The following is a 19,662-nucleotide window of genomic DNA, read 5'->3' as shown; positions in this document are numbered from 1 at the left end:
GAAAGCACAGAATCGTCTAGATTGCCACCGTATTCTGTAGCGTTAAGATTTCCCTTCACTGAAACCAAGGAGCCTAGCCCAAACAATGAGAAACAGCCAGAGACCACTATTCCTCCTCTACCAAACTTTATAGTTGGCTGCCATCCACCAAACCCAGATTCTTCCCTCGGACTGCCAGATGGTGAAGCGTGATTCATCACTCCAGAGAATGTGTTTCCACTACTCCAGAGTCCAATGGAGGTGAGTTTTACACCACTCCAGCCAATGCTTGGCACTGTGCATGGTGATCTTAGGCTTGTGTGCGGCTGCTCGGCAATGGAAACCCATTTCATGAAGCTCCTGACAAACAGTTCTTGCGCTGATGTTGCTTCCAGAAGCAGTTTGGAACTCAGTTGTGAGTGTTGCAACGGAGGACAGAAGATTTTTATTAGACAACTTTGGCAATAGCAACTTTTCAACTACTTACTACTTTTTTAGCTACTTTGCAACTACTTAGCATGTTAGCTAACCTGTCCCTTATAACCTTAACCCTTTTCCTAACCATAACCTTAACCCTTTTAGCTAATCCTTCTCCTAACCCTAAGCTTAACCTTTTTAGCTAACCCTTCCCCTAACCCTAACCCTTTAACCTAACTCCTAAACTTAACCCTAACCCCTAGCTAACATTAGCGAGCTAGCTAACGTTATCCACCTAGCTTGAATTCGTAACATTTCATACGTTTTGCAAATTTGTAACATGTACTTTTTGCAAATTCGTGACCTAACATGTTAAGCAAATTAGTAACATATTGTACTTATTGCAAATTCATGACATACAGTATAATATGAATTGTAATTCGTAGCATATCATATGTAATGGGTGAAGGACAAATGAATGAATACATATATAATTCTAAATGTGCGCAATTGTTTTGCATGGAATAATCGGAAATGTGTAGTTCTGACTATGCTCAATAGGTGATGATATTAAAACCAAATAGTTATAACATTTAACAATCCCTTGAAAATGGCACGTAGTTGTCAAAGGTCTTAGCGGAGCTGAGGGTCTTCTTGCCCCCCAGCAGTCAAATCGATCGTATTGTGGCGTTTTATTGAAAACGACCTATTCCTGTGACCTGTAGCCTGTATTATACATTTGAATATACAGTATTTGCTTCCCTGGAACAATGTATTTACCACCTATTCCGTGAACCCAGTCACTGGTTTTCATTGAGGGGCTGTGGCTCTTATGTAATGTATCCTTCCTTTCTTTCTCTCTCGAAGATATCTCTGATCTAATTTATTGTGATAAGATCAGTGACTGGATGTAAAGGTGCATTAGGCAGGCTAAGGGCACACTGATTAGATCTAATTCATTGACCGTAAAAAATTACTGGACTTAAAGATCTCCTACATTTTAATGGATTCCGAAAAATCGTCCAAGTGACAGACCATTATGACAACAGACACAACAGTCTGTTCAGGCCAATAGATGGCACATGCAGTAGTGTAAAATACTTAAGTAAAAATACTTTAAAGTGCTAGTTAAGTAGTTTTTGGGGTGTCGGTACTATATTTTTTGGCATCTTTTACTTTTTCCTTCACTACATTCCTAAATAAAATTATGTATGTTTTACTCCATACATTTTCCATGACACCCAAAAGTACTTATTACATTTCGGATGCTTAACAGGACAGGAAAATTGTCCAATTCACGCAGTTATCAAGAGAACATGCCTGGTCATCCCTACTGCCTCTGATCTGTCAGGCTTACTAAACACAAACACATATTTTATAAATTATGTCTGAGTGTTGGAGTGTGCCCCTGACTCTCTGTACATTTTTAAAACAAGAAAATGGTGCTGTCTTTGCTTAATATAAGGAATTTGAAATAATTTATAGTTTTAATTTTGATGCTTAAGTATATTTAGAACCAAATACTTTAATACTTTTACTCAAGTAGTATTTTACTGGGTGACTTCCACTTTTACTTGAGTAACTTTCTATTAAGGTCTCTATCTATACTTTTACTCAAGTATGACAATTGGGTACTTTTTCCACCACTGGGCACATGCAACATGGCCCTTGCGTAATTCCAGTCGAGGTGATGTGACACAGCCTTGACTGTCCACACACTCTGGGTCATGGCTAGAAAGGTACAACTTTTGTGATATTTATTTCAAAAGTTATTTTTTATTGTTGCATTTCAGCTAACCCTAACCTTCACCCTTTTCCTGACCTTAACCTAATTATCCTAACCTGCTACTTTAATGATCCTAACCTGCTGCGTAAGTTATCCTAACCTACTAAGAAAAAGATACATCGGACAAAATGTGTATTGTTTCTTATCAAAACCCGCTCCCGCTGTCCCGGATGCAATGTTGGCTGCTTCCACTGCAGGTGTTATATAGCCTAATATTGCGTCTGCTACAACTCAGCGCAGTCCGGGCAAATAGCGCCATCGTCTGCCTCTATATATATCGCTCCCCTTGACTTTCCCCTTCACATTAGTGCATGCATCCAGAGGAGCAGAGGTTTCACTCGAACCTGGCCGCTATACCTGAAAGCGCGAGATAACAGGGACCTGGCAATGATCTCACTGGACTTCAATTTGAATGTTTTGACAAGGGACCTGTCACTTTATCTGGAAAACCAAGTGAAAGTTGGACTTTTTGGATCTGGAGTACTGTCACTGGTGCTCGGCTTCAGCGCAGCTTATGTCTACTATTACTTGATCTCTGTCGCGAAGGTAGGGAGGTCACAGAGGCTGCTTTGAAGAATCATTATTTGGTATACATTGTAACCTGCAACTTGTCTTTTAATTAATAGAACGTGGCATATCGGTTATTATGAGGGACATTGCTCGCGCTTTTGCGCATCAAACCCGCTCAGCTGCTGCATGGTTTGCTGAGGGGGCTGATTTATTACAGTAGCATACGAGCATCTGCGGTACTGCACGTGAGATATAATCTCTCAATAATATGCTATCGTATGATTTTTCTCCGGACTAAATGTGAATTAGGCCAAGGCTATATATTTACAAAAGTTTAATTGCTATTTAGGCCGCATATATTTTATCGTGAGTCCTTTGTTGGTCTTGTAATCTGAAATGTCGATCATGTAGGCTCGGTTTAGGCTATTGTCATACAAGCCGTCAGAAATCTTCATGCAGTGATTGTTCCTTACCTACTGTAGGTCTACTGAATATTCCGAAATGAATGGGGTTTGTCCAATATTCGATTTCCCCAATAATGAAAAGCATAGGCCTATATAACATTAGGCGATCGTTTGATAATAATAAAACATACAATAACGGGCCGTGCATTCCATTTTTTGTTATACAGGTTCAGAGATGTGCTGCACATGTATAAGGACCGATATGCTCTGATAGGACAGATGTGTTTGATATTGTGGTGACCTCATATAATCCCATTTACAACACTGCCTACTGTCACTGTATTCTCATTACCAGTCCCCTTCATCTCCACTAGTGACTGCAGAATGTCCTTAAAACTCACCAACACATTTAATATTTTCTGACACTTTATACAGTCCTCTAGACCAAAATTAGAGCAACATAAAATATTGAGTTTCCAGTCTTGATGTTGCATTACAATTACACTATAGTTGTTGAGATCCTTCCTTTGGAATCAATATTCAAAATCATCTGATTTCAGTGAAGCAGGGCTTCACAATGTTTTTTTAAGGGTATTATAAGGGAGGAGTGGTGTAGATTGTGAATGATGAAGCATAATGAACTGTATTCAGGAGATTGTTTTTGTCGTCTGTAGTATACACTGCGTACATTCAATGTAGGAAAGGCAGAACAATGTATCTTTGACTTGCATGGTCAGACATTCCTCCTCCACTTCCCCTCAATAACGTGAACGCCACATCACTCACACACTTCATGTCTTGTATTCCAGAAGCCCCAACTGATTTCCGGTGGTAAGAAGTTCTACCAGTTCCTGCGGGACCAATGTCCCGTGGTGTCAGAGATCTACTACCCCACCTTCTGGTGCTGGGAGAGCCGGATCCAGACGGTGCTTAGGCCATTCGTCACGGCTAAACCGGGGGTCAGCTACAGAAAGTAAGACTTGTACAGGATCAGAAGTGATAGTAGTGGTGTTATTGTTGAAAGAACTATCTCAAAATTAACATATTGCAAGAGGATCTTTAGCATGTGAAGGGAAGAGTTTCCCTGGTCTGATGATGAAATGTACTCAGAAAGTACTCAGACCCCTTGACTTTTTCCACATTTTATTACGTTACAGCCTTATTCTAAAATGAATTTAAAAAATAAAATCCTTAGCAATCTACACACAGTACCCCATAATGACAAAGCAAAAACAGGTTTTTAGACATTTTTGTATATAATAAATAAAAAATTCTGCATCATTGATGGTCCCCAAGAACACAGTGGCCTCCATCATTCTTAATTGGAAGAAGTGTGGAACCACCAAGACTTCCTAGAGCTGCCCGGCCAAACTGAGCAATCGGGGGAGAAGGGTCTTGGTCAGGGAGGTGACCAAGAACCCGATGGTCACTCTGACAGAGCTCTAGAGTTCCTCTGTGGAGATGGGAGAACCTTCCAGAAGGACAACCATCTCTGCAGCACTCCACCAATCATACCTTCATGGTACAATGGCCTAATGGAAGACACTCCTCAGTAAAAGGCGCATGACAGCCAGCTTGGAGTTTACCAAAAGACACCTAAAGACTCTCAGACCATGAGAAACAAGATTCTCTAGTCTGATGAAACCAAGACTAAACTCTTTGGCCTGAATGCCAAGCATCACTTCTGGAGGAAACCTGGCACTATACCAACGTTGGATGTTTTTCAGCAGCAGGGACTGGGAGACTAGTGAGGATCGAGGATGAACAGAGCAAAGTACAGAGAGATCATTAATGAAAACCTGCTCCAGAGCGCTCAGGACCTCAGACTGAGGCGAAGGTTCACATTCCAACAGGACAAAGACCCTAATCACACAGCCAAGACAACGCAGGAGTGGCCTCGGGACAAGTCTCTGAATGTCCTTGAGTGGCCCAGCCAGAGCCCAGACTTGAACCTGATCGAACATCTATGGAGAGTCCTGAAAATAGCTGTTCAGCAACACTCTCCATCAAACCTGACAGAGCTTGAGAGGATCTGCAGAGAAGAATGGGAGAAACTCCCCAAATACAGGTGTGCCAAGCTTGTAGTGTCATATCCAAGAAGACTCAAGGCTGTAATCAATGCCAAAGGTGCTTCAACAAAGTACTGAGTAAATGGTCTGAATACTTATGTGTTATTTATATATATATATATATATATATATTATTATTTTTTGTAAATTAGAATACTTTTCTTAAAACATGTTTTTGCTTTGTCATTATGGGGTGTTGTATGTAGATTGATTGACACATTTCTATTTTATTTTATCAATTTTAGAATGAAGCTGTAACCTAACAAAATGTGGAAAAAGTCAAGGGGTCTGAATACTTTCCGAAGGCTCTGCATATAACATATATAATATAGTATATTCCACAGAGCTAGAATCAAAATAGTGATTTGATCTGATTTACTGACCGGAAATACCAAATTATTTGATCGTCGTCATTAGTTACTGTATTTATGTACGCTGTCCACTAAGGAGCAATATCATCATCAACTTCAATAGCCAATCAAGATAGAGTAGACCTTCTGAAATGTTTACTACTATTGCTGAAAGTGGCACTATAAGTAACTAACCACAGAATGGGACTATAGGCCATCTATTACTATTGTCCTGGCCTTGATAGCGGTCAGACAGACTTGCCCTAATCTGACCCAGTGACTCAGAAGGATGCCCTAGTGCCAAGGGCATTCCACTTCCATTGGCCTTTGTTTGACCATTGTCCAATCAAGCAGCGACATGTTTCCCACTTCCCACAATGCACCATGGCAGCATGTGGGTCTCACCCACCACCTGTCTCAGATCAAAGTGTGTGTGTGTGTGTTTAGCCAATGATATTTGATGGAGGTTATTAGTCATGAGGGAAGAGAAGACCTCTACTAACCAATATCAAATCTACACAAGGACAGAGCATAGAAATTGCATTACTAGAATTGGAAAAGTGACTCAGACCATGGCAATTTGACTATTTTACCCACCATGGAATGTTGAACTGAATGGGAAAGAGATCCTTGAAAGCTGACCATGTTTTTCTCGACTATTGCTGGCTGTCGGAGTGAAAGTTCTCTCTCTCTCCCTCCACTCATCCGCATCTGGGATTAGCATGTCTATAAAAGAGGTGTCCTCCTGTTTCTGCTTGTGGGTCGTGCTCGCTCTCGATTGGTACACGTCCCAACCAGCTGGCTCCAGATTGGTGCACGGCCCACGACCCCAGTGGCTGCTCTAGTCTCGCCTTTAAGTGCATATTTAATGCTGGTGTGGTTCTGTAATTTCATTCCTCCTCCAGTCATACAGACATTGACTACCAATGTTGTCGTCTGGTCGCTAAGGTTGGTTGGTTGGCGTGAGATGGATTGCACTGGGACTCATTGACCCCAGCTAACGGGGTAGGCTTGGGGAAGCTATACATTTATTCTCCATAAGAATCCACTGCAGCTGCAGACAACAAAAAAGCTGCAGACAACAAAAAAGTCTGATCTGAGCGCCCAGACGGAGGTCGCAAATGGAGCATCAGAATTGTATCAGGCTTGAGATCCACATATGGATGTGATTTAAATTGGAAGTCAAATCAGATTACATATTTTTTTTTCTGTTTTCACTTTAGGGAAAATATCAGATATTCTAAATCATTGTCAAAAGATCTGAATTGGGCTGCCTGTAGCTTGTGAGGCTGATCACTAGTGAAATAAAGTGGTTGTCAAGAAAAGAAAATGGTGCAGATGGGACTGCACGGCTGCAATTGCACAGGCAGCCCAATTCTGATCTTTTGCCCAATTAGAGGCAAAAAATCTGATCTGATTGGTCAAAATACCAATTAGGTGGCAAAAATGATCTGCATACTAGGTTCAGTTTGGTCCAGCAGAACTCGGCCAGGTGAAGGGAACGTCCGTGCCTCGCATACTCTTTTACAAGACCCTTCGCTTAAAAAACACAATATTACTTTGTCCCTCTTGAGACCCAATAGCAACAACATAGTCAGTATACAATTCCTCAAAATAGTTAGAATGAATCTAAGATAAATCGGTAATTAATTTTGGCGTTTTTGCCGAGGAGGTCTGGTCGCACAATTTTACATCTAAGTAAGATGCTTGGTGCAGTATTTCTCAAGTGAAAATATAGATCCATATAGGTTCCAACAAGAAAATAAACATTACTATAAGGGCACAATGCAGATGGTAAGATTCTTGGTAGTTTATTTATAATCCAAAAGGAGAAGAGAATGGTCGTGGACAGGCAGAAGGTCAAAACCAGATTCTGAGTCCAAGAGGTGAAAAGAGTGGCAGACAGGCTCGATGTCAGGGCAGGCAGAAGGGTCAGGCAGGCGGGCACAGAGTCCAGAAAAAAAGCTGCAAAGGTCAAAACAGGGAAGACTAGGAAAAAGATAATAGAAAACAGGCACATGGGAAAACATGCTGGTTGACTTGAAAACATACAGGACAAACTGGCACAGAGAGACAGGAAACACAGGGATAAATACACTGGGGAAAATAAGTCACACCTGGAGGAGGTGGAGACAATCACAAGAACAGGTAAAACAGATCAGGGCGTGACAATTACAGTTGTTAATAATTCTATACTTTAAAGTATTCGATTTCAGATCTCTCTTCCTCTCTCTCTCTCTTTCTCTCTCTATATATATATAAATAAAGTGGTTGTCAAGAAAAACAAAAAGATAAACGCAACATGCAACAATTTCAAAGATTTTACTGAGTTACAGTTCATATGCGGAAATCAGTCAATTGAAATAAATCCATTCGGCCCTAATCTATGGATTTTACATGACCGGGAATACATATACAGTATGTATCAGTTGGTCACAGAAACCTTTTTTTAAATAAAATGGCCTCACAATGGGCCTCAAGATCTCGTCACGGTATTTCTGTGCATTCAAATTGGCATTGATAAAATGCAATTGTGTTCGTTGTCCGTAGATTATGCCTGCCCATACCATAACCCCACCGCCATCATGGGGCACTCTGTTCATATTGTTGACATCAGTAAACCGCTTGCCCACATGACGCCACGCACGTCGTCTGCAGTTGTGAGGCCAGTTGGACGTACTGCCAAATTCTCTAAAACGACGTTGGAGGCGGCTTACGGTAGAAAATAGTACATTCAATTCTCTGGCGACAGCTCTGGTGGACATTCATGCAGTCAGCATGCCAATTGCAGGCTCCCTCAACTTGAGACATCTGTGGCATTGTGATGTGTGATAAAACTGCACATTGGCCTTTTATTGTTGTTACGTCCATTGTTAGAATGAGACCAAGGTGCAGCGTGGTAGGCGTACATTATACTTTTATTTTAAATGACACCAAAAAACAACAAAATGCAAAACGAACGTAAAACTATATGCAGTGCAGAAAGCAACTACACACAAACAAGATCCCACAACTGAAGGTGGGCAAAAGGGCTGCCAAAGTATGTTCCCCAATCAGAGACAATGATAGACAGCTGCCTCTGATTGGGAACCATACCCGGCCAACAAAGAAATAGCCAAACTAGAATGCCCACCCAAAATACACCCTGACCTAACCAAATAGAGAAATAAAAAGGCTCTCTAAGGTCAGGGCGTGACAATTGTCCCCAGCACAAGGTACGCCTTTATAATGATCATGCTGTTTAATCAGCTTCTTAATATGCAACACCTGTCAGGTGGATGGATTATCTTGGCAAAGGAGAAATGCTCACTAACAGGGATGTAGACAAATGTGTGCACAACATCTGAGAGAAATAAGCTTTTTGTGCATATGGAACATTTCTGGGATCTTTTATTTCAGCTCATGAAACATGGAACCAACACTTTACCTGTTGTGTTGATATTTTGTTCAGTGTACATATAGATATACACTATACAGTATATACAAAAGTATGTTGACACCCCTTCCAATTAGTGGATTCGGTTATTTCAGTCACACACGTTGCTGACAGATGTATAAAATCAAGCACACAGCCATGCAATCTACGTAGACAAACATTGGCAGTAGAATGGCCTTACTGAAGACCTTATTGACTTTCAACGTGGCACTGTCATAGGATGCAACCTTGCCAACAACTAAAAGTTCACTATTGTGAAGTGGAAAATTCTAGGAGCAATAACGGCTCAGCCGCGAAGTGGTAGGCCACACAATCTCACAGAATGGGACCACCAAGTGCTGAAACACGAAGCATGTAAAAATGGTCTGTCCTCGGCAGCAACACTCAATACCGAGTTCCAAACTGTTTCTGGAAACAACATCAGCACAGTAACTGTTTGTCAGGAGCTTCATGGGTTTCCATGGCCGAGCAGCCGCACATAAGCCTATGATCACCATGCACAATGCCAAGCTACGGCTGGAGTGGTGTAAAGATTGCCGCCATTGGGCTTTGGAGCATTGGAAACGCATTCTCCGGAGTGATGAATCACCCTTCACCAGCATGTACGAGACAGCGTAGAGAAGCAGGAAAAATGTTATAACGGTATTTTGACATGCATAACCAAGAGACGTGCTTTTTGATAATCCAACCTATGGATTACAGAATAAAGGAGTCACGATTTTGGGTTTCAGTGGGATTGCTCTTGGACGAGAAGATACAATTTTCCCTCATGTCTCTCTGAATTGTTAACAGACTTCATGACAAAGATGCCTACGTAGTGAATTGTGCATAGGCCTATCAAATGTGTGACAGTCTGAAGACTTACAATGACAGCTCAAAGAGACACACGTTCTTTAATAGACTACACTGTAGGGGGTTTCCTTTAGGGTTTACTAACTGAATTCAGGTTGCTAATGCAGTCCGGCAAGACCGGCAGTGTCAATTTTGCGTGCGCTTTGAATTTATGGCCACTTGGTGTGAAGTAAACAACCTGAAGTAAACAACCTGTTTGGATAATGTTCTACTGCGTTTTTTTGCTGATCTGATGCCGTGGAATTGTATTTGTGCAGACATTGGGGAAGAAATGAGTCATCGTTTTTCTTTTCGAGAAACGTGAAGTGTTCTCGGGACAGTCCCGGGATCCCGGTTACCCATGATAATCCCTACTGCTGTCTTTTTCTACCCGACCTGTCCCGCTTCCCTTCTGACTGTTATGTCTGACCTCCTCCTCTCTGCAGTGAGCTCATTGGAGCAGCAGATGGAGGGCAGATCTCTCTGGATTGGTTCGACAACGATGACAGCGCCTCCCACCCCAACTCGGCCACGCGCCCCACCGTCCTGCTGCTTCCAGGCCTGACCGGCACCAGCAGAGAGTCCTACATCCTCCACATGGTCCAGCAGAGCAGGGAGCTGGGATATAGGTGTGTGTGTTCTTGGCTAAAAGTACTAGACAGTACTGCACCGTTTTCATTAGTTCAAATTGTTGTTCCATTTCATACTGTGGATTAGGCACATCTCATCGCCCGTCTAAACACTGTGTACAGTCAACTCTTGATAACACACTCATCTGTTTCAGTGCATTGCAGTTCAGTAGTCCAAATTCAAACACATGTTCTTTGCAGTGAACATACTCTATGTCAGGAGTTGACAGTACTTTCAACTGCATTTGTACATTGTGTGATAACAACTGTGTATGAATGGATTTAGGGTTACTTGAGGTCGGCAGCTGCAACAATAGAGAGGCTAGCCAAGCTCCCAGTAGGCAGAGCAGAGCTGCTTTGGAAAGAAAGAGCTGAACGTTGCACAAGCACTAAGAGATGCCGAGGGAGGCAGTTTCTTCTCCTCCAAAAAAGCCCCTCTGTGTTCTCTGTACTCGTTCTTCAAAACGGAGGGAGCAGTTTAGAGAAGGTGCGGGAGGGGGGCAGGCAAGCAAACGGAGCAGGGAAGGGAGGGGGGGGGGGGGCAAGCAGGCAGGCAAACTCAGCATCTTTCACCCCGGCCCTCACCCCTGTCCTGCTAGCTTAGTGAATTACAGCTTACTGGTACAAGCTTTGCAGCAGGAAGCAAATGTACGTCACCACTCCTTGCTGTGTCCACCCCCCAATCTACAGTATGGCCCCACCCCGCTGCTGAGTTTTACAGATGGAAACGGCAAGTTATAGTATCTCAGGTAACAGATGAGTAGAGAAATGTATGACACTGCAGTTCAGCACTAACAGGAAAACCGATTGGGGGCAGCGTGTTATGTTGAGTCATGCAGTGCACCTGGAAGTTAGAACATAGTTATCACACACAGTCTGCTGGCACTCGCTTACATTTAGGAACGTAATCATATTAGCATTGGTCTCGTCATTTCTCAAGGAATGCAAGGAAAGAAATGGAGTGAATGGAATTCAAAGGGTAAGGTCCATGTTTTTGTGTTTCAGGTGTGCTGTATTCAACAACAGAGGGGTGTCTGGAGAAACTCTCTTGGTAAGAATCTAATGTTCATACAAAGTACAGTTTCAAAAAGGATTTGTGCACGTGTGCCTTTTTTTTTGGTTTTAAAATCAGACATGCATTCAAGAACACAACCGTTTGCAACGGCTATATTACTCCGTACAATCCTAAAGGTATCTTCATCTACACGGCTATGCCCACACTCACAGCATGACAAAGACATAGGCCCTACATCCTAGTGGTGCTCCACATGCCCTGTGCAGGCTTTCCCCTGCATTGTCATTGGTGCTATTTATCAGTCTGACATCCCCTTCACCATGTCACCGAGCAGCCCATAGCATGTCTGTGTCATGTGTAACCCATAGTGTGTAACCCATCGTGTATTGGGTAACCCGTAGGGAGCCTAGTCCAGACAGGGTGCAGACAGACTATGTTGTAACATAGCAGGGATTGAAGTTACAGGTTGATAGATAGTGTATTCTAACACTAACACTGGACCATAGAGCAGAATGACCTTGCCCTGTCTTCACCAAGCACATGCTATTCTGACACCCACTGTAGCTCACGCTTTATCTATGAATCTATGCCAAGTTCCAGATCTATTTAGCCAACGATTAGGGTGTCAATCCCCATTGAAGTGAGGAGGTGCTATGGTGCTATTCAAGAGATGCTAATGTACATCAATTATATCAGGTGTCGGTGTCACCCAAAACTGCTCAGCCAATCGACAAATGGAACCTTGTATCATGCCATAGTTTGTGGCCACAGTGTTTCGTTTTGAGATCTGTGCTCTCAGAATAAATAAATGGGTTGTTTCGTGTCTTGTCGTTGTTGTATTCACATGCACAGTCACAAAGACAGACACACATGCACTCAAGCATGAACACACACACACACCAGTTACTGTTATCTTGTAACCCAGGCCAGGGTTTCATCTGAAAGGGCTATTCTCAGGTGCCAAACTGGGCCAATACTGTAGTGCACACAGATAATTAGGAATTAGAGTACAAGTAATTTAATAGGATCTCTATGAGTGGACATGTGAAAAAAATCTAACAAACTTCACGTGTTGTCTGTGTTGTCCAGTTTCTTTCAACTGACCTGAGCCCTAGGACCATGCCCCAGGAATACCTGACATGATGACTCCTTGCTGTCCCCAGTCCACCTGACTGTGCTGCTGCTCCAGTTTCAACTGTTCTGCCTTATTATTATTCGACCATGCTGGTCATTTATGAACATTTGAACATCTTGACCATGTTCTGTTATAATCTCCACCCGGCACAGCCAGAAGAGGACTGGCCACCCCACATAGCCTGGTTCCTCTCTAGGTTTCTTCCTAGGTTTTGGCCTTTCTAGGGAGTTTTTCCTAGCCACCGTGCTTCTACACCTGCATTGCTTGCTGTTTGGGGTTTTAGGCTGGGTTTCTGTACAGAACTTTGAGATATCAGCTGATGTACGAAGGGCTATATAAATAAATTTGATTTGATTTGATTTGAGTCTGCATGATGAGGTAAGAAGTACTCTAATTATGCCTAGTTAAATAAATACTTCCAGTATTTTGTATGTACAGGTATATATACCAGTACTATGATCTCTGAGTATAACTATTGCACTACATAACGTGGTGGTAAGAAAGGAATGACCCTTCTTCCACTAGCTTTGAGGTTTTATGCAAATGCCTACGCATTTATAAGCCTTTGACTGTTTTCTTTGTGGCCAGTTTAGTGTAAATGGGGTCCATTGTCTAAATAGGGCACAGTGTTAGAATGAATGTCCTGCTGTGTGAGAGGTTCCCTCTCGGAGCTAATTCAGTTCTTCAGGTTTCGAACTGCCTCCGTTTTACACGTAGTTGGTCCATTTGAGTCGCATCATATTTCAGAGTAATATTTACCATTACTACAACGAAATGGATGGTTATAGGACATTGAACTGTGTTGTATTGTAGTAAACTTTAGTACCGTATCATCAAAAGGGAAATTGGTTCAAGCTGTTTTTATTGTGGATATTATCGTTGTAACCGTAACCACTACAGTTCCTACTCCTCTCAAGTCGTCTACTCAAAAACGTAGGCTACGAGGACACAGCAAGTGGATGTGGCTGCTGAGAAGAAGAAAAAAAACAGCTTCCACTTTGGCTGAGCGTTGCGCATGAATATTGATGAGGAGAGGTACTGGTATGCAGCCACAGAGATAGACAACATGTCTGCCTGAGAAATAGGTTATGTCAAATGGACTTGAAACGCTGAAGTGATGATGTCGGGGAGTATAAAGTTATAAAACCTGCTCCTTTAAGGTTATTTTACATCCATGTGTTGTCAGTTATTAGTACTTTTAGTGTTTTTTTTAGGTACAACATAGAACAGTTGTAAAGCTGTAGCCTCTCCCATTTTAGATTGTACTAGTATTTGAATTCATTGTCACCTTTAAAACCCTGTTATGTTTCACTTAGTTTCATCATTGAATGTCCCGAGTGGCGCAGCAGGTCTAAGGCACTGCATCTCTGAGCTAGAGGCGTCACTACAGACCCTGGTTTGATTCCAGGCTGTATCACAACCGGCCGTGATTGGGAGTCCCATAGGGCGGCGCACAATTGGCCCAACATCGTTAGGGTTTGGCCGGGGTAGGCCGTCATTGTAAATAATGATTTGTTCTGAATTGACTTGCCTAGTTAAATAAAGGTTAAATATAAAATAAATTGAGTTTTTTTTAAACTTATTTTCTTTTCTCAAACCTTAGTGGCCCATTATTGTTCTCCGTGTCTGTGGTCTCATTTGACTAAGCGGGTCACTTGTTTCATGTTTCACAAGAACTTCTTGCATTAATTGATAGTGATGGACAGATGCTACAGTCCAAAGGCTATCCAGCTGCAGGCTGCATGCTACACAGCTCTGACTGCTCTTTAATGGTGCTAGAACTGCTCCTTATGGTTGCTACTGCGCTAACTCCAAATAGCCTGAATCAGCCATTTGTCATGCCAGACCTTCTTTTTCTACCACTCATCAATAGAGCACCATGAAAACTACATAGCGTCATGGAGATTGTTTGGCCTCTAAACCACAAGCAGTGTTTGTGCACACGTGTGAGAGAAGGTACGAAGGCTTGAGTGTAATTCATGTACCGTATGTGCACGTCTGACTATAGACACCCTAACAGTGTGTGCACGTGCAGGGAAATACAGTACACACACTCTGCAAAAGCACACACGGTGAACTCTTCTTGTCTTTTGTGTGCCACCCAGACCCCCAGAACGTACTGCGCTGCCAACACAGAGGACCTGGAGGCTGTCATCGAACACATCCAGAGGACAAATGAGGACGCCCCTCTCATGGCCGCTGGGGTCTCCATGGGCGGGTAGGTGCCTCTTCATGCCTTCTCACTTCAATGGACAGTGACACGATACACAGGGCCAAATCCCAAGCACGTGCATTACTCAGACTTCTGCATCCATCGTGTATTATTGTAGCTTATTGACGTCAGCGGGATCTGTATAGAGCAATACTATACTACAGTATTACTTCACTGAACTGTGGGAGTCAGTCGGAGGCGAGTACGGCTTATGTAGAGCCTCGAGAGCGCACTTGGTCATCCTTAGGTTTTTAATGATATTCAGAAAAGGTCAACGCTCACCGGCAGAAATGATGTCATGGGTTGGTTATGTATTTTGAAATTTTGCAGCCTCATGCTTTCCCCCTGTCAGAAAACAACACTTTTCAGTTGAATCAGAGAGCTCAGCCTCTCAGTAGTGCTTAGACCATGTCAAAAGAGGTATTCAAGCTATAATCTCCTAGCTAAGTGCAGATTGATGAAAAATGTAACATTTCACAATCATCCTCTGCTCTCCCCCCTTCCTTTCTGCCCACGACCCTCTTCCCCCTCTTTTGAACACCAGGATGATGCTGGCAAACTACCTGGGGAAGAAGGGCAGGGAGACGTGTCTGAAGGGCGTGGTTGTGTTCTCGGCAGGCTGGGATGTGTTTGCGTGCACAGCGTCACTGGAGAAGCCTCTGGACCGCTTCCTCTTCAACTCTTACCTCACCAGCTGCCTGCAGGCAGGTGTGGACAGGTGGGTGGGGGCCAGAGGAAGCTGGAACCTGGACTGGGGGATTAGCCTACTTTAGCTGTTAGTTGCACTGAGCTACATTGTTTTCCTTTTAGCGGCTAGCACCTGACCCCTGAGGGTTGCGGAGGGTGTAAATTAGCTTGGCCACAAGCCTCTCTTTCTTTCTCTTTCTTTCTTTCTTTCTTTCTTTCTTTCCCTCTCTTTCAATCCCTCTCTCACTCTCACTCCCCTCCCTCTCTCTCTCTCTTGCCTCTCTCTCCGCTCTCTCTCTCTCTTCGCTATCTCTCTCTGGGGATCCTGGACATATTTTATACTCTGTACTTTACTCTCAGAACCCAATCATATCATGAACATTGCCACTGGATATTAAAGCAAACCCCCATGCTTCCCCATGATCCCCATTGAAGCAAACCTACTTCCCCAGTGAAGCAAACCTACTTCCTGCTTCCTCGTGTTTTTCTCTCCTCTAGACACAAATCTGTCCTTGAGAAGAGTTACGACATTGATCATGTGATGAAGGTAAAATGCACTTCTTTTTTAATGACCTCCTGTAAATCCCAATCAAAGTCAAAGAACGCAATCTATTCTAACCACGTTCTAGTCTCGTCCTTATGGCCCTCTTGGACTGCTGCCAAATGTTGTTTATCCCAACCCCCATGCAGGCCAAGACCATCCGTGAGTTTGATGAGAGGTTCACGTCTATAATGTTTGGCTACCCCACCAACGATGACTACTACCACGATGCCAGTCCCATCCACAAGCTCAAGTCTGTGCAGGTGCCCATGTTGTGTCTAAACGCTGCAGACGACGTCTTCTCCCCCTGTCATGGTGAATCCACAATCACACCCCACCCCTGGCCCTCCATGTTGGTTGCTTAGCCGATGAGCAAGGCCTATACGGAAAGACAATGCAGGCGAATACACAATGAGTGTTGATATAGAACAGTGGTTCTCAAACGTTTTGGGGTTGGGGACCCCTTTTGTGATAACAAATTCATCAGGGACCACCTTTAAATCAGAGCACAAGAAAATATCATACAAGGAGCTGCTATGACTTTGGCAGTGCATGCCGGATGAACCACTTCTCGGGCCCTGGGAAGGCACATTTTGGCACACGTTTTGCATTGAGGCAGAGAGAACTTTGCAATTTTAAAGATTGCATTGCAGTGCATTTACAGTGCCTTCGGGAAGTATTCACACCCATTGACTATTTCCACATTTTGTTGTGTTACAGCCTGAATTTAAAATGGATTTAATTGAGATTTTGTGTCAACGGTCTACACACAATACTCTATAATTTCAAAGTAGAATTATGTTTGTAGAATTCAAAAAGTTTTCAACATCTTTGTTATGCAAGCCTAAATAATTTCAGGAGTAAAAATGTGCCTCACAAGTCACATAATAAGTCACAATTAGTTGAGCTGTGAATTTCAAACACAGATTCAACCACAAAGACAAGGGAGGTTTTCCAATGCCTCGCAAAGAAGAGCACCTATTGGTAGATGGGTAAAAAAAACAGTAATTGAATATCCCTTTGAGTATGGTGAAGTTATTAATTACACTTTGGATGGTGTATCAATACACCCAGTTACTACAAAGATACAGGCGTCCTTCCTAACTCAGTTGCCGGGGGGGAAGGAAACCGCTCAGGGATTCCACCATGAGTCCAATGGTGACATTGAAACAGTTACAGAGTTTAATGGCTGTGATAGGAAAAAACTGATAGATCAACAACATTGTAGTAACTCAACAATACTAACCTAAATGACAGAGTGAAAAGAAGGAAGCCTGTACAGAATAAAAAATATTCCAAAACATGCATCCTGTTTGCAATAAGGCACTAAAGTAAAACTGCAAGAAATGTGGCAAAGAAATTAACTTTATGTCCTGAATACAAAGCAAATACATCGCTGAGTACCACTTTTCATATGTTCAAGCATGGTAGTGGCTGCATCGTGCTATGGGTATGCTTGTCATCGGCATTTAAAAAAAAAAAAAAAACGGAATAGAGCTAAGCACAGGCAAAATCCTAGAGGAAAACCTGGTTCAGTCTGCTTTCCAACAGACACTGGTAGACAAATTCACCTTTCAGCAGGAAAATAACCTAAAACACAAAATGTACACTGGAGTTGCTTACCAAGACAACATTGAATGTTCCTGAGTGGCCAAGTTACAGTTTTGACATAAATCGTTTTAGAAAATATATGGCAAGACTTGAAAATGGCTGTCTAACAATGATCAACAAACAACTTCACAGAGCTTGATTTTTTTTTTTTTTAAGAATCATGTGCAAATATTGCACAAACCAGGTGTGCAAAGCTCTTAGAGACCTACCCAGAAAGACTCACAACTGTAATCACTGCCAAAGGTGATTCTAACATGTGTTGACTCAGGGGTGTGAATACTTATGTAAATGAGATACTTCTGTATTTCAAAAATATGTTTTCACTTTGTCATTATGGGGTATTGTGTGTAGATGGATGAGGGGAAAAAATAAATGTAATCCATTTCGAAATCAGGCTGTAACACAACAAAATGGCTCTGAATTCGCTGTCTGAATGCAGTCTAAGCTATAACCACTTTTGGAGTTAACTAGTGCTCTCAAATCGTGTCCTGATGTGGACAGCAGATGGGAGCCAAGTATTCATTGCTAACTTAGCCCCCTAACTTACATTTTGAGAAAACAAGTTATGTTAAGTGGCTGCCTAGCTATCTAGCGTTCACAAGCTCTGCATTTCTGGAACAACAGTAGCAATTACTCCTGGTGCACTGTTCAATTATTTAATAATAATTACATACATTTTTGGAAGAAAACTCTGGTTTTGCTATAGCCCTCTCCGGCTTTCATTGCGTTGAAACGTGAGCTTGTCCGAGGTGTCGCACTCGACTACAGTTGCGATCCATTAGAGAGCAGCGATTGGTTGCCCAAAATTCGGGGATGGGGCTTAGCGAATGGTCAATTGGTGGAGTACTGTGGATATCATAAAAATGGAATAAAAGGTTTATCTTTTTTATTCATTCTATTTATTTGATGGATACCAATATCCCTGTGAGCCTCCCAGGCCCATGTTGCCCAGGGTTAAGAACATCAATTAGAGATGAATAACATTGCATTGTATTGTATTACACCCTCTAAACTTATTCCACGGTCCCTTGGCCAAAATTCGTTTAATCTGTTAGTAATGTAAAAACATAAAAAAATATATATATTTTATATCTACCTGTACATTTCTTGTAATGCCTTAATGTGTATGTGTATACAGTATTTCTGTGGGGTTTTGGAAGTTAAATTGACAATCTACTGTATAGTGCTTGGTATATGTATCCATTGCTTGACTGCTAGATTATTAACAATGTGTTTTGTCTCGTCTCCTCCTCAGCCATTCCAGTGGAGGCAGTGAAGCAGAACCCTAACCTAGCCCTCCTTATCACTTGCCATGGGGGCCATATTGGTTTCCTGGAGGGCCTGTGGCCCCGACGGAGCACCTACATGGATCGCGTGTTCAAGCAGTTTGCCAAGGCCGTCATCGAACAGGGTGGTGACCTGAATGACCTTTCCAGCTAGTATGACCAGTTCTTCTCTTTTTCCTTCTCTCTGTCGTTCCTTCACACCTTCCTTTTCTCCCTCTCTCTTTCCTTCATTGCTTTTCTCCTTCCCCCAGTCCTTCTCTCCTTACATCCTCGTCTCCATCCCTCCCTACAAGCAAAAAAAACATTTTCTTTTGAAGTGAACACCCTGTCACAATACAACATTTGTCTGTCCACTCATGTATTCCTTCATACATGAATTCATTCAATGTATGTCCCCATGAATTCATTCAATGTATGTCCCCATGAATTCATTCAATGTATGTCCCCATGAATTCATTCAATGTATGTCCCCATGAATTCATTCAATGTATGTCCCCATGAATTCATTCAATGTATGTCCCCATGAATTCATACTATGCTTATTCGAAAAAGTGATTGCAATTGCTCATGTCGACGGTGAAAAGATGAGTATGTTCACATTAGTTGTGCTAGCTAAATGTGTGTGGTGGAAATACTTTTTCAAGTTAACAGAAGTACTGTAGGACATATTTTCCTCTGTCTTTCCCCATCCTTCAGTGTTCTCAACAACAACTTGTGTATCAGTAGGATTTTAGTCCTCAGGGATTGTATTTATTTTTACATAG

General features: G+C 42.4%; 1 protein-coding gene across 2 annotated transcripts; it reads left to right on the top strand.

The window, feature by feature from the left end:
• The first annotated feature begins 2,508 nt into the window (after positions 1-2,508).
• LOC139377382 (phospholipase ABHD3-like) lies at positions 2,509-19,330 on the top strand. Of its 2 annotated transcripts, none has more exons than XM_071120408.1 (9): positions 2,509-2,728; positions 3,906-4,069; positions 10,229-10,411; positions 11,417-11,462; positions 14,667-14,779; positions 15,318-15,491; positions 15,959-16,007; positions 16,151-16,316; positions 18,868-19,330. In XM_071120408.1, the coding sequence occupies exons 1-9, from the start codon at positions 2,570-2,572 to the stop codon at positions 19,050-19,052; spliced, it is 1,239 nt and encodes a 412-aa protein (XP_070976509.1). In that variant the 5' UTR covers positions 2,509-2,569; the 3' UTR covers positions 19,053-19,330. The 2 variants fall into 2 exon arrangements, with proteins under 2 accessions (XP_070976509.1, XP_070976510.1); XM_071120409.1 differs by having other exon boundaries at positions 16,151-16,264; positions 18,868-18,969.
• The last annotated feature ends 332 nt before the right edge of the window (positions 19,331-19,662 follow it).

This window comes from Oncorhynchus clarkii, chromosome 20 (genome assembly GCF_045791955.1).
Source record: "Oncorhynchus clarkii lewisi isolate Uvic-CL-2024 chromosome 20, UVic_Ocla_1.0, whole genome shotgun sequence".
Classification (NCBI taxonomy): domain Eukaryota; kingdom Metazoa; phylum Chordata; class Actinopteri; order Salmoniformes; family Salmonidae; genus Oncorhynchus; species Oncorhynchus clarkii.
This window is presented reverse-complemented; position numbering and strand designations above follow the sequence as displayed.